This window comes from Typopeltis vanoorti, chromosome 16, assembly GCF_054136105.1.
Source record: "Typopeltis vanoorti isolate ZY-2024b chromosome 16, IOZ_Tvanoo_1.0, whole genome shotgun sequence".
In the NCBI taxonomy this organism is placed as follows: domain Eukaryota; kingdom Metazoa; phylum Arthropoda; class Arachnida; order Uropygi; family Thelyphonidae; genus Typopeltis; species Typopeltis vanoorti.
In genome coordinates this window covers 12,959,030-12,973,562 of record NC_143564.1, presented here as the reverse complement: position 1 = coordinate 12,973,562, position 14,533 = coordinate 12,959,030, and the positions used below count along the sequence as shown (strand labels likewise).

At 35.5% G+C, this 14,533-nt stretch overlaps 1 protein-coding gene across 4 annotated transcripts in view; it reads left to right on the top strand.

Annotated features, from left to right (window-relative positions):
- The window catches only part of fmt (phosphatase 6 regulatory subunit 1-like protein fmt), a 450,952-nt gene that overhangs the window by 221,582 nt on the left and 214,837 nt on the right, over nucleotides 1-14,533 (top strand). For all 4 annotated transcript variants that reach the window (XM_090406310.1, XM_090406311.1, XM_090406308.1 and 1 more), the window contains one exon: nucleotides 8,239-8,336. In XM_090406310.1, the coding sequence (XP_090262436.1) occupies nucleotides 8,239-8,336 (98 nt within the window). The remainder of the gene's footprint in view (nucleotides 1-8,238; nucleotides 8,337-14,533) is intronic.

The window sequence follows — 14,533 nt, the reverse complement described above, 5'->3', positions numbered from 1 at the left end:
TCTCTCTTATTGCATATGAATTTATTCAATTTACTTCCTACCAAACCAGCTTTGCTGATTCTGTTGTCTATCTCCATATTTAATTTATCATCTTCAGTAAAAATTGTGCCTAAGTAGCTGAAATGTTTTACTTGTTCCACACGTTCTCCGTTCACAATGCAGTTGACTTTTTCAACAATTCTACTCATTTTCATTGTCTTTGTCTTTTTATTGCTGACCTTCATACCATATCTATTACAACAGTTATTCAATTTAGTCAGAGAATCTTGCAAATTTGTAGCGGATTTATTTAGAAGTATAACATCGTCCGCATAAAGCAAAGAGCTGATATTAACATCTTTAATTCTGATATCATGTTTAATACCACTTTCCTTCATAATGTGATCCATATAGATAATGAATAACAGAGGGGATAATGTACATCCTTGTCTCACACCAGATTTAACATTAAACCATCTTCATGTACTTCTTTCAATTCTAACTGCTGATTTACAACTCAAATAAAGACAAAGTATTGCTTGATATAATGCCCCATCGACACCATATAACTGTAGCGTATTGAATAGCTTCTCTCTTGGCACCTTGTCATATGCCTTTTCCAAATCGACAAAACTTAAATAAAGATCTTTGTTATATTCCCATGATTTCTCCACTATTTGTTGTAAAGTGAAGATCTGATCCTGACAGCCTCTATCTGACCTGAATCCAGCTTGTTCTTCATCAAGCTTTTCTTCCACAATTCTTCTCAACCGTTTCTCAAGTATACTTGCATAGATCTTGCCAGGAACACTCAGTAGGTAAATACCTCTGTAATTTTCACATTCAGATTTATTTCCCTTTTTATATATGGGTACTATGAGAGCTCTACTCCAATCATCGGGAATTCGTCCCTCTGTCCAGGCTTTCTGAACTATGCAGTGCAGCCACTGTAAGACTTTTATACCACCATACTTCAGCATTTCTGGTCGAATATCATCTACTCCTGCTGCCTTTCCACATTTCAAGCCTTTGATGGCTTTTTCTACTTCAAGTATGGATATGTATTCCTGACTGTATGCCTGTTGAGTGTTTTTTACTACTTTGCTATCACTGCTTGTTTCATTTAGCAATTTTTCGAAGTAATTACTCTATACTTCAAGGATATATTTTTCTCCTGTTTTCATGTCACATTTATCATCTCTAACTCCTTTTACAGCGCTCTTTCCTCCATTTCTAAGCTTCGTCAACAACCTCCAGAATATCTTACTACCTTCTTGATATTTATTTTCTATGTTCTTGCCAAAGTCCTCCCATGACTTTTGTTTAGCTAGTTTTACACAGTGTTTCGGTTTCTTACATTTTTTTCTGTATTCTCTAAGAGGACAAGCTGACTTATTTGCCAGGAACTTTTGATGTGCTTTCTACTTTTCCTTCACTGCCTCTTTAACTTCATGTGTCCACCGTGGAGTTCTGATTTTTCTATCCTTGCAGACAACATCAACACGTGCCTCTCTGGTTGAATCAATCAGGGTTTTCTTCAAGGCTTTCCACTGAATCTCCAAGGTTTGGTTACTGTTCTCAAACTCTTTCATTTTTTTTTTTCAATAAACTTTGTGTATTTTAGTCTACAGTTCACATCTGAGAGCTGCTCAACTTTTATTCGCTTTAAAACTTTCTTACATGTTATTCTTTTCAATATGAAATTCAGTTTTATCCTGCTCAAGACTAAATAGTGATCGCTTCCAATTTCAGATCCTCTGTACACTCTAGTGTCCTGCACCAGGGAGAAAACATCACTATCAACAATAATATAGTCAATGAGACTTTTCTTATTCCTTGCCTCTTCTCTCCATGTGAATTTATGCACAATTTTATGTTGGAACATGGTGTTAGTAATAACCAGTCCATGTCCTGAGCAGCAATCCAACAAGTATTTGCCATTATTATTAACTTTGCTCTTTTCTCCAAATTTTCCCAAAATATTTTTGTATGTCTCACAATCATTTCCTACTCTGCTGTTTAGATCTCCAACAAGGACCAACTTTTCCTTTTTCATTGTGTCAGTTGCTTTTCTAAAGCATCAAAAAATTCCTCCACTTCTACCTTAGTAGACCCTTCTGTGGGACCATAGGCACAAATAAGTCTCATTGTCCAATTCCTCATTCTGATATTTGCCCATATCACTCTACTTGAGACTGCCTACTATTCAAGAAGCTTAGCCTCATATTTTGTGTTGAATACTATGGCTACTCCTTCTTTTCCTTGATTGTCATTTCCTGAATATAACATTTTGTATTTATTGCTCAGAAAGATCTCACCAGTTTTTGTCTTTTTTGTTTCTATCACCCCTATTATGTCAATCTAGTACTTATCTAATTCCTCAGCTAGCTCCATTTCTTTACCATTCAGGCTTCTTAAGTTGATAGTACCAATCTTTAACTCTGGTGATGTTGAGTTGGGGTGTGCTTTCAGATTTGTTTCAGTAGCTGACTTTTTGCTGTTCGCCCTGGTTTCCTGGCGATAACACCTGTGGCCTTGTTTAACCGGGCGACGCCCCAGCCGGCATGAAATTTTGTCATGTTGTACCATCATTTTCTTTATTGGTTTAAGCCAATAAGAATACAATTTGATTGGCTAAATTCCAAATTGCCAGTCCATCCTCGTTCGTTCAGTATCCAGGTGGATACCCAACAAGGTGCACCCCGAGAAGGTGAGAATTAGACATTAGGTCAGAAGCCCTGGTCGGTTCTCTGCATTCCTTTAAAGGCTATGTAGAGGTCTCCTCTCAGTTATACAGCTTTGACCCTTATGCATCCCCTTTCTGGAATTTCCATTTCATATTTGTTTTCCGGGGTTAACTGAGGATAACTGAAACCACAGATAGTGATCCCATGGATATGGAGGGACTACAGTGTAGCACTGATTTCTCTAAGAAGCACATTAAAAATAAATGAAACACTAAACAGAACTTGTCATTACTTTTGTAAAATAATCAGATACTTTTTTATCATTTACCAAAGAACATTCATAATCCTGTGATGTAATATTTCTCAAGTATTTGTCTCAGATTTTGGACACAATGCCAGATTTAAAAATGCAGATTTTTGCATCAAGCTTCTCATCTCGCCTTTTTGCCCTGGATAATTTCCACAAAAATGATAAGCCTTGCTAATGTTTTAGGATTAATCAGGCTTTTCTTGAAATAAACTCTTTTCAAAAACTATACTTTTTTTTCACCTTGGAGTTAATGAACACAATAATTAGATGTGAGGGCATTGAAAATTCTTAGAAAAAAATTTTTTTTATCCATTATTTTGAAATTGGTCTTTAGGGTATCTGTATTTTCTGCCTGAACAAAGTGAAAGTAATAGTTTCACTTTGTTTTCTGTGTGTGTGTGCATCTAGGGTGTGCAGTCTTTTTTTGGGAGGCAAGGGAGGATTTATTCACAAATCTCCCTTTTTTAACTGGAGTGCTTCATAACTGCACACATGCATAACTAGAGTTTATAGGATGTCATATAAGTCATTCATTCCTTATCGTAACAGTTTATTGCACCACTCATAATATCACTAAATTGGATATTTATTTATCCATGATAGATCTCAATATATTTGCCTATTCTTTTCCTTAGACATGCTGCACATAAAGTTTCATACCTGATTAATGTAGGTTGAAATATAATTACATCTACCTCTTAGACATTTAAAAGTATACCAACCAATTATAGAAATTCTCTTAATTATCATCATTTTCTTCTTGACAGTACTACATAATTTAGTTTGTTATTATTAATCTATCAACAATTTTCCTCCAAATTAGTCTATTACTTGTGAGTTCTCCAATATTGTCACATCTAACATTTCTTTCTAAGTTACTTTTGACCAAATCAATCCATCTAGACCTTGATCTTCCACTGGGTCTCTTTCTCCCTGCCATCTTGGCATCAAACACCTGTTTTGCTAACCCTTCCTCAGCCATTCTGTTTAAGTGGCCATACCACCTTAGATTAGCTCTGCTCACACATCCTTGAATGCTAACAATGTCAAGGTCAAGTTCCTTTTTAATATCTTCATTTTTAATATGATTCTGCCATTGATGCCAACTGTTCACTCCCCTATTTTTTCTCAGAACTTTCATATCTGTGGTCTCTAGTCTTTGATCAAATGCTTTATTTCTAACCTAATTCTCAGATCAATAACTCAAAATTGGTTTGATCACATGTCTTGTATACATCTAGTTTAGTGTTTTGACTAATTTCTTTCTTATTCTATATAAATTTATTCAACTGGCTCCCCACCATACCACCTTTGCTTATTTTGTTGTCTATTTCCAAATTTAATGTGCCATCCTCATTAAAAGCTGTGCAAATATTTTACTTGTTCCATGGGTTCTCCATTCAGAATGCAGCTGAAGTTTTCTATTTTCCTGCCTATTTTCATAGTTTTGGTCTGTTTATTGCTGATTTTCATCCCAAATTTGTTATAGCCATCATTCAACTTAATTAATTATTAAAATAGTTATTTATAACACGGTTGTAAAGTCCATAATTTCTAAAATGAATGCTGATCATCGTGCAACACTAAAAGAAAGGATGGCTATGTGACATTGCCGAAATATAGGAAGTATTTATTAAAGTTTCTTTCGATTAATATACCAGTATACATTGTAAATTCCTGAAATAATTTAATAGTAATGTGTTACCAACATATGAGCCTATCTACAAGAATAAACTAGGTAATATATTTTGTAACCAATAAAAACAGTCTAGTTATAGTTAATAAAAAAAGATTTCATTATGAATCAAGTTGACAGGCTGTTATAATTATTGTGGTGCAGTGTGAATTGTTCAGACTTGAATTTTAATCGTCAGGTTTTAATATTTCAATGAGCCTCCTTAGCTCAGTATAGACGAAGCCCTGTGGTCGGAAAGACCTGGATTCAATTCCCATCCATGACATGAACTTTTATCTGGTCTCTTTCGGCTGAAGGTGAGTTAACCAGTGTCAGGTAGAAGATTTTTTCACCTGAAAACACAAATCTACAGTCATGAAATGCATACTTAATCAGGAGGGCTCAACCAGTCCTAAGGGATAGTGGAGGAATGAGTGGAACCTCAGATGAATAAATAAGTATTTCCATCATTATTTGCATAAGCAGACAACATAATGGGAAAACAGTCATGTATGAAAACATTAATATTTAATGCCTGCAGAAATTTCAGCTAGGTTTCCTAGCCACTGTCATTGAATAGAGATGAAAGGAGATAAACAAATTGGTACAACACTTAAAATATAAGTGCATGACATATATGCTATTCACTGCAGGGAATATCTCTGTCTACAACTATTAGAATTGAAATAAATAAATTCAAATAGTTATTAATTCGTGAAACACAGGATGAGGACTGTGGCTTAGGATGACTTCCCAAAATGATAAGTTTCATATAGTCAGTCTTGTTGAAGTTCAGCCTATGACGTGGACCTCACAGCTTTCTGTGTATAATCTTTCAAATAGAAAATAACTTCTGTGTAAGACTGTAGTTTCATTCCAGTGAACTGTATGTGTAGTGGATAAGACATCTAACTAAACCAGACTTCTCAGACACATTAAATAGAATCTTGATGTTCTACAAGTGAGATTTGAGCTAAATGGTCCCTCTACAGATAATAACAAAGGCCACAAGAACAAGGCATTCTGTAAACTCCAGTATTGGAAAGAGGATATTTGTCTTTCAAACTGGATGGAAAGATACTTCTATTTGGTAAAAAAGTCTCGCAGTTCTTTGTAACACTCCCTTTACATATGGAAGGGAATTTCTGGAAACTTCTTCAGGAGGAGGAGTTGGATGAAAGAGCCATAAGTATTAATAATTTTATTGATAATTTTAAATGAAGAATCGGATGCTCTGATTCTTTATTTAAAAGAGAACTAGTAGAACACGGTGAATCTGTTTCAATCCACCATATTTCTGAAAAGGATTTGGACTTGCATGTCAAAACAAACTTTCTAAACAGATAGAACTGCACTGAAGGCTCTTATTTGTCCAACTTTAGCAAATTATTATATGGAACAATAACGACATATACTTAGTCTTTTTCTTCTAAACCATCTTTCTGGTACAGACATGTAAATGATGGTTTTGCTGTCTGGAATTGCTTCCTTTTCATATCTTCGTGATTTTTTTGAAAAAAATTAATTCTATGAATCCAAGAATAACATTTACTCTAGAAATAGAAAACAACAATTGCCTACAATTTCTAGACATTCTCATTTTGTAACAACCTGATGGTAGTTTGCAGTTCTTAGTGCTGGTGTGGTTGGCTGCAGGTTCAAATCCCACCAAGGGCATGGATGTTGTGATTGTCCTACTAACTGTTTATCATATGTACTGCTTCAACCTGTGTCCTGGTGCAGCATGACCTTTGATGTCTTTGCACCATAAAAACAAACAAACAGTTCTTGGTTTGTAGAAAAACAACTGGAAGTATACTGGAAAATACATTAATGCTACATCACATTGTCATCATCATTTTCAGAAATGAGATGTGATTAAAATTTTGGTTCACTGTGCACATAAACTGTGCTCTACTGGTTCACTTGCCAAAATAAACAATAAAATTATTATTAATGGTTACATCCTTGATCCAAATCATCCACTTGAAGTTTTTAGAATTTCCATTGCATACATCAATGGAGTGTCAAAGTGAATTACAAGACTTCTTTGCCAAATTGACCTATAAATATCTTTCCATCCAATTCAAAATTAAGTTTCTTTTCAGACTTCAAGATCCTCTGTTTTCTTATCCTGAGTATACAGAATTCCTTGTTTGTGTGCTGTTTGTTATTATGTGTAGATGGGTCATTCAGCTCAGGTTCATCTCAGAACATCAAGATTACATTCTACTTCATGAGTCTCAAACGTCTAGTTTAGCTAGCTGTGCCTTATCCAGGATCGACCATAAGTCACAAAGGCATTTTAACATTTAATAATTTTTTATTTATTAATTATCTTTGTGTGCGTGTATAATGAAATACAGAACCTGGAGATTTTTTTTTTATTAGTTATGAAAAACCACATCATGTAAATGCCTATCATTTTTGGCTTCACAAAAACTAGGCCCTTTCTACATCGTGTTCCATGACAGGTGTTAATTGTTTTGGGATGCAGCACCCTAATTTCTGCATAAATGTTCAATTATCTGGAACTTGTTCACATTACACCTTTTCTTTCTTTCTTTCAGGTTACCCCACAGGAGGAAGTTGAGAGTTATCAGATCTGGAGAATGTGATGCTCAGTTAATTGCAGATCTTTGCGAAAAAAATAAAATTTGCACAATTTTGATGCATTATTAGGTTGTGAACTTTTCCATGATTAATTTTTCAAATTTTCTTTAGAATATCTGAAAAACAATAAAATGAATGACGTTTAAAAAGTTATTAACATTTTAAACCCCTTCATGACTTATGTGCCACTCTCTAAGAAAGTTATGATGCCCACATCCACGGACCAAACCCCAACAAGAATGGCTGTCTTAAACTTAAGACAATTTGGGGAAGTTCATCCTAAGCTACTCCTCATTCCTATGTTTCTTAAATTAATAATTATTTAAATTTATTTATTTATTTGAATTTCAATAGTTGTAGATAGAGCTATCCTCCTGCAGTATGAATATCATATACTGTCACACTTACATTTTAAGTGTTGTTCTAATTCATTTGTATGCAATTACAGTGGTTAGGAAACCTAGATTAATAAGTTTGTGATTTGTTTATGACATGTCAATTTTTTTATATGGTGACATTTCATTAACAAATTTAAAAAAATTCGAGTTCCTAAATAATACCAAATTTCTTTGAATTCCATCAAGCCAGTGTGGAATTAGTACTATCAGTTTGAATTATTTTGTCATAACTGAACATAACTGAACAAAATTGGATATATTCTAATATACACATTGAATTGCCACATTTTATCCAACCAGAGCAGAGTGATTGAAATAAAAGTTGACATGGGGTGATCCATTTTTGTAATGATTCTGGTTTTTTGAAATGTTTAGCTAATTAAAGATAAATCTAAATTCATAAACTGGAGCCAACTTAAATTTTGACTAGGTTTTATCTGCCTGACTTCTTTTGTCTTGCTTCATTTATTCATGTAAATATTTTATTTCTTTTTAATTATAAAATAATCAGTTTAATTTTTAAATAACTTAACTGTTACTATGTTATGAAAACTTTTAGTGTGATTTTCCTTACAGGTTTTTTCAGATTATCAAACGCAAAGAATGAGTAGCAACATCGATGATCACTTTGGTTTTAATGATGACGATTTTGTTGATCAGGATGAAAATCTGACGTAAGTTAAAGAAATTGTATCCCCACCCATGATAACTTCATGGATTTTTTTTAGGTCTTTTCTAAATAAAATTAGTAATAAACACAATTAAATCTCAGAGTGTACAATATTAACTGAACATATTTTGGAAGAATATAATCAAGTGTTTCAAGACTTTTTTTTAGTAGAAGTAGCAGATGCCTTCCATCTGCATTGGCCTAGTTGGATAAAGGGAATGGATACACTATGATAATGTTGGATTTTTCTAAGGCATTTGATAGGATACCACATGAAAGGCTGTTGCATAGACTGGAGAATATGGGATTGTAATATAAATGCTTGACTTGATCAGGGGATGGTTGACGGTCAGATATCAAAAATGGTATACAGTGGGTGTGAATCTGCTAGATTTAAGGTGACCAGTGGTGTACCCCAGGGTTCAGTCCTTGGACCAGTATTGTTCAATTTATACATTACCGACATCAGGCAGGGTCTAACATCAGATGTCAATTGTTTGCTGATGATGCAAAGATAGGCAGGGAAATCAGGGATGCTACTGATATTCAGCACTTACAAAATGATTTGAATAGGCTGGAAATTTGGGCAAACGAAAATGGTTATCAGTTTAATGTTAGTAAGTGTAAAGTTATGCACTTTGGCGTGATTAGAGTTTCAGCGTCATATTATATTAGCCGAGTTATGCTATGAGAAACTGAGGCGGCAAGGGATCATGGCATAGTGGTGGATAGGAATTTGAAGTTCAAAGGTCACATAGCAAAAGTTGCAAATACAGCTCAGAGGATTGCGATGTTGAAGCGAACCTTGACATGTAAGGATAAGGAAGTCATTTCGTCCCTTTACAAGGCCTTGATAAGACCACACCTGGATTATTATGTGCAGATTTGGTCTCCCGGGTTCCAAGGGGGATAAAGAAGCTGTGGAAAGGGTGCAAGGAAGAGTTACAAAGATTATATTTGGATTATGGGATTTAGAATTATGAGGAATATGAAGGTCTATAAACTTTTAAATGGGTGTTATAGGATATCATGCGATGAAATTTTTTTGTTATATAGAGAGTGGGGAGGGAACACGGGGGCGGATCCATGGAAGTTAAGCTCAGTCAAGAAAGGTGTAAGAGCTAGGGTTGTCTCTCACAGAGAAGTGAGTGAGTGGAATAGTTTGCTGTTAGGGATAGTGAGTACATCTAGTGTGAATAAATTTAAAGGAAGTTATTGACAGCTGGGGTTTGGGTGATTTATTATCTCCCTGGAGGTCTCAGGAAATAATAATAATATATTTACATCATGAATCTGTCACTAGTTACTTCTGTTTAATAGTTTGCAGGATATTGAATGAATTTTGTGAAGTAGAAGTCTTTACAAAAATAACATTTCATGACATCACTTCGATCCATATCATCTAAAACAATGTTTATGTGCAATGACCAATATCTTAAAACACTTGATTACATTTCTCTTTCCAAAATATGTTCAGTTAATATTGTGCATTCTGAAATTTAATCATGGTTGTTACTAATCTATTTGGTTATGCATTTGCGCATTAACATATGTATAAAAGATGCCTTTTTTCCCCCTACAGCTCTTAATGGTATTTATGACTGCTTCATGTGTATTATCACATTTATCACACCTGTTGTTTGATCAAATGTGTTCTGTTTACCAACACCAATGTAAACTTATTCAGTTATTCATTAACTTTTTTAGTCTTACAGGTTACTTTTTTTTTTTCTTCCAGTATTCAGTATGTCAATGATAGACCTATATTCACACATGAGTTTTGAAGAAATGTATTGAAATTGAATTTCTGATGTTATACTTCTAAATAAATCAGCTACAAGTCTGCAAGATTCTCTGACTAAATTGAATAACTGTTATAATAGATATGGTATGAAGGTCAGCAATAAAAAGATAAAGACAATGAAAATAGGCAGAATCATTGAAAATGTCAACTGTGTTGTGACTGGAGAACCTGTGGAACAAGTAAAACATTTCAGCTACTTAGGCATGATTTTTAGTGAAGATGGTAAATTAAATATAGAAATAGACAACAGAATCAGCAAAGCTGGTATGGTGGGAAGTCAATTGAATAAATTCATATGGAATAAGAGAGAAATTAGTCTGAACACTAAATTAGCTGTATACAAGACAGTGTTCAAACCAGTTTTAACTTATGGATCTGAGAGCTGGGTCAGAAGTAAAACACCTGACCAGAGACCGCAGATATGAGAGTCCTGAGAAAGATTATAGGCATGAACAGATGGCATCAATGGCAATATCATATTAAAAACGAGGATATTAGGAAAGAACTTGACATTGTCACCATCCAGGAATGCGTTAGCAGAGCTAATCTCAGGTGGTATGGTCACTTAAACAGAATGGGCGAAGAAAGATCAGCAAAACAAGTGTTCTCTGCCAGGTTGGCAGCAAAACGACCCATAGGAAGACCAAGATATAGGTGGATTGATACTGTACAAAGTGCCTTAGACGATAGAAATATAAGATCTGATAATGTTGGAGTCTTGACAAGTAACAGACTGATTTGGAGGAAAATTGTAGATAGGAAGTTAGTAATGATGTAATTTTTTTCATGTAGTACTATCATATCCTGTACACCCCTTGAGGGTACATGGCAGGAATTTGATGATGATGGTATAAAATCCAGTTATAAAATCCCCCCCCCCAAAAAAAAAAAAAAAACTACTTGAATTTTCAGTATTTGAATAGTTTTTGGAAGTTAGCTAAACTAATTCCCTTCTAAACTGCCAGACTAAAATGCATGGATTCCAGGATTTCACAGGGCAATGGCTGATTATGAACCAAAGTCTATAATTTCCTGTGCTGAAACCTAGCATGCACACAGGATTCATAAAGTGTGTATTCAACAGAGGTTAAAAGTGATGTTCACAGCATCAGTACAAAAGGATGAGTTATAGCTGTGGGTGGTCAAAACGTTCTTATTTGTGTGACTGTCTTTCATATATGAGTTGTTGATTTAGGAAACATAAAGAGCTGAGGTGAGGGACTTGTATGTATAACTTACAAGGAGTGTCCAGACTCTCTTCCATTGTGGCCTCGGACGGTGCCCCTGCATACCACTAACTCAGTCTCCCTCCAGGCATGACTTGGCAGAGTAAGCAGCAGTAGTAGGATTATTCACCAGCTGATTGGAAAGCCTCCAGCAGATGCGTTATCATTAGGTTCTGCCTTGTATCCTATCTGCAGCCAACCTGCAGAAAACTTTTGCATCTATACCCTCAAGTGGAGCAGGAACTGATTCTGCAGTTGAGTGAGAATAATGCCATATTAGAATGCCCAGCAAGCTCAAGACAAAAAAAGAAGGGGCAGTGAGAGAGAGAAGTCAGGGGCTCTAATTGAAACATGGCAGTAGCCACTTCACACCTTGGTGTGAAGACACTACTGCGATGGTGTTTCACAGGGCAACAAAAGACATCTACCACCTAGTATCCTGCATGGTAAAGTATGAGTTTACTCATAAGCATAAATCAGGATCATAGTATCCTCTAAATTCCTTGAGGGTAGATATCAGGATATAATGATTACAGTGAGTTTTACAAATCTTAATGGAAGTGAATTCAAGGTTGGTTTAATTTAGCTGCTATTATCTTATTCAATTGGCACATATAAATACCTGAATTTCTGATTATTATACCCACACTAAAAGTACTCCAACTATACTTTAATAAATTTCGTTTAATCCTTTATCCAAGTGTGAGCAAACAAAGTTTGCACTTGAAAATATCTTCAGAACTGAGGCAAGGTGGCAACTCATAGCAAAGGTGGACCAAGCTCTCATCACTCTTTGTCTCAGTATCTCCCACCATGCGCAGCACATCTCCTTGTGGACATGTATAATGCTATGCATTAAGGGAAGGGCCACTACCCAGACCGGTTTCGATCTTTATTGAGGTCTCATCAGTGGGAGGCAGACCCAGAGTGGTGACACTAAGGCAGAAGCAATGGAGAGGTCATATTTACCTATATGAGTTGCCAACCGATGTACCACCTTATTATTAAATTAATCTGGATTTAGAAAAAGTTGTTTGAAATTTATTTCCACTTGGTTAGACCATGATAAATTTAGTTTAATCCTTTACCCAAGTGTAAGCAACTCGTAGCAAAGGTGGTCCAAGCTCTCATCACTCCTTGTCTCAGTATCTCCCATAATGCAAAGCACATCTCCTTGCAGACATGTATAATGCTATGCATTAAGGGAAGGGCCACTACCTAGACCGGTTTCGACCTTTATTGAGGTCTCGTAAGTGGGAGGCAGAAGCAATGTAGAGGTCATATTTACCTATATGAGTTGCCAACCAATGTACCACCTTATTATTAAATTACTCTGGATTTAGTAAAAGATGTTGGAAATTTATTTTCCACTTGGTTAGACTATAATAAATTTAGTTTAATCCTTTACCCAAGTGTAGACGAACAAAGTTTGCGCCTGAAGTAGTTCAGGACTGAGGCAACTCGTAGCAAAGGTGGACCAAGATCTCATCACTCCTTGTCTCAGTATCTCCCATAATGCAAAGCACGTCTCCTTGTGGACATGTATAATGCTATGCATTAAGGGAAGGGCCACTACCCAGACCAGTTTCGACCTTTATTGAGGTCTTGTCAGTGGGAGGCAGACCCAGAGTGGTGACACTAAGGCAGAAGCAATGAAGAGGTCATATTTACCTATATGAGTTGGCAACCAGTGTACCACCTTATTATTAAATTACTCTGGATTTAGAGAAAGATGTTGGAACTCGTAGCCAACAGATGCACCACCTTGCCTCAGTCCTGAAGATAATTTCAGGTGCAAACTTTGTTTGCTCACACTTGGATAAAGGATTAAACTAAATTTATTATTTATTATCGTCTAGCCAAGCGTAAAATAAACTTCCAACATCTTTCTCTAAATCCAGAGTAATTTAATAATAAGGTGGTACACCAGTTGGCAACTCATATAGGTAAATATGACCTCTCCATTGCTTCTGCCTTAGTGTCACCACTCTGGGTCTGCCTCTCACTGACGAGACTTCAACAATGGTCGAAAATGGTCTGGGTAGTTAATGCATAGCATTATACATGTCCGCAAGGAGATGTGCTTTGCATTATGGGAGATACTGAAACAAGGAGTGATGAGAGCTTGTTCCACCTTTGCTATGAGTTGCCAACAGATGCAACACCTTACCTCAGTCCTGAAGATATTTTCAGGTGCAAACTTTGTTTGCTCACACTTGGATAAAGGATTAAACTAAATTTATTATAGTCTAACCAAGTGCAAAATAAGCTTCCAACTCCAACTATACTTCTTCCAATAGGCAGCTAACATCACTAGCTAATACTTTCTCCTACCCTTCACTGAATTAGCAATTCAGCCAGAAAAACACACACAAAATTTTGAATACACTTGCCTTATTAATTTAGTGTGGTAGTCATATTTCCTAACCACCCCTGTACTCTCCTCCACACATGTTACTTGCATTCATTCTTACATTGTGTTATTGTTTGGTATTATAGAAGTCCTGTCATGATGTTCACATTTTCTAATCTTCATTTCACTGGTTAATTTGTTGCTTCCAGATTCTGACATCAACAGATTCTTCTTGATGTATTACTGAAGTTATTTTTCTTGGCTTACCTTTATCCCATATTCTACATTGAATTCATCTTTTATCCGAACTGTGGTTCTTTTAATCATCGTTATCATCAATTTCCTCATATATACTCTCAAGGGATTTTCATGCTAATTTATGACAGCACTAAGTGATTAAGTTTATATTATTATTAATCTCCTATTAACAGTTTTCCTCCAGATTAGTCTGTTACTTATCAGATTCCAATATTGTCAAATCTAACATTTCATTCCTATAAGGCACTTCTAACTGAATCAATCTAACTAGATCTTGGTCTTCATCTGGGTCTCTTTCCTGCTAACTTGGCATCAAACACCTGTTTTGCCAACCTTTCCTCTCTCATTCTGTTTAAGTGGCCAATGTCACCTTAGATCAGCTCTGCTCACACATCTTTGTGTGAGCAGAGCTGACACAAAGATGCTCACATTGTCAAGTTCCTTTCTAATATATTCCTTTTTTTATGATACTGCGATGTTGCCATCTGTTCACTCTCCTAATTTTTCTCAGAACTCTTTTATGTGTGGTCTCTAATTTTTGATCAAGTGCTTTATTTCTA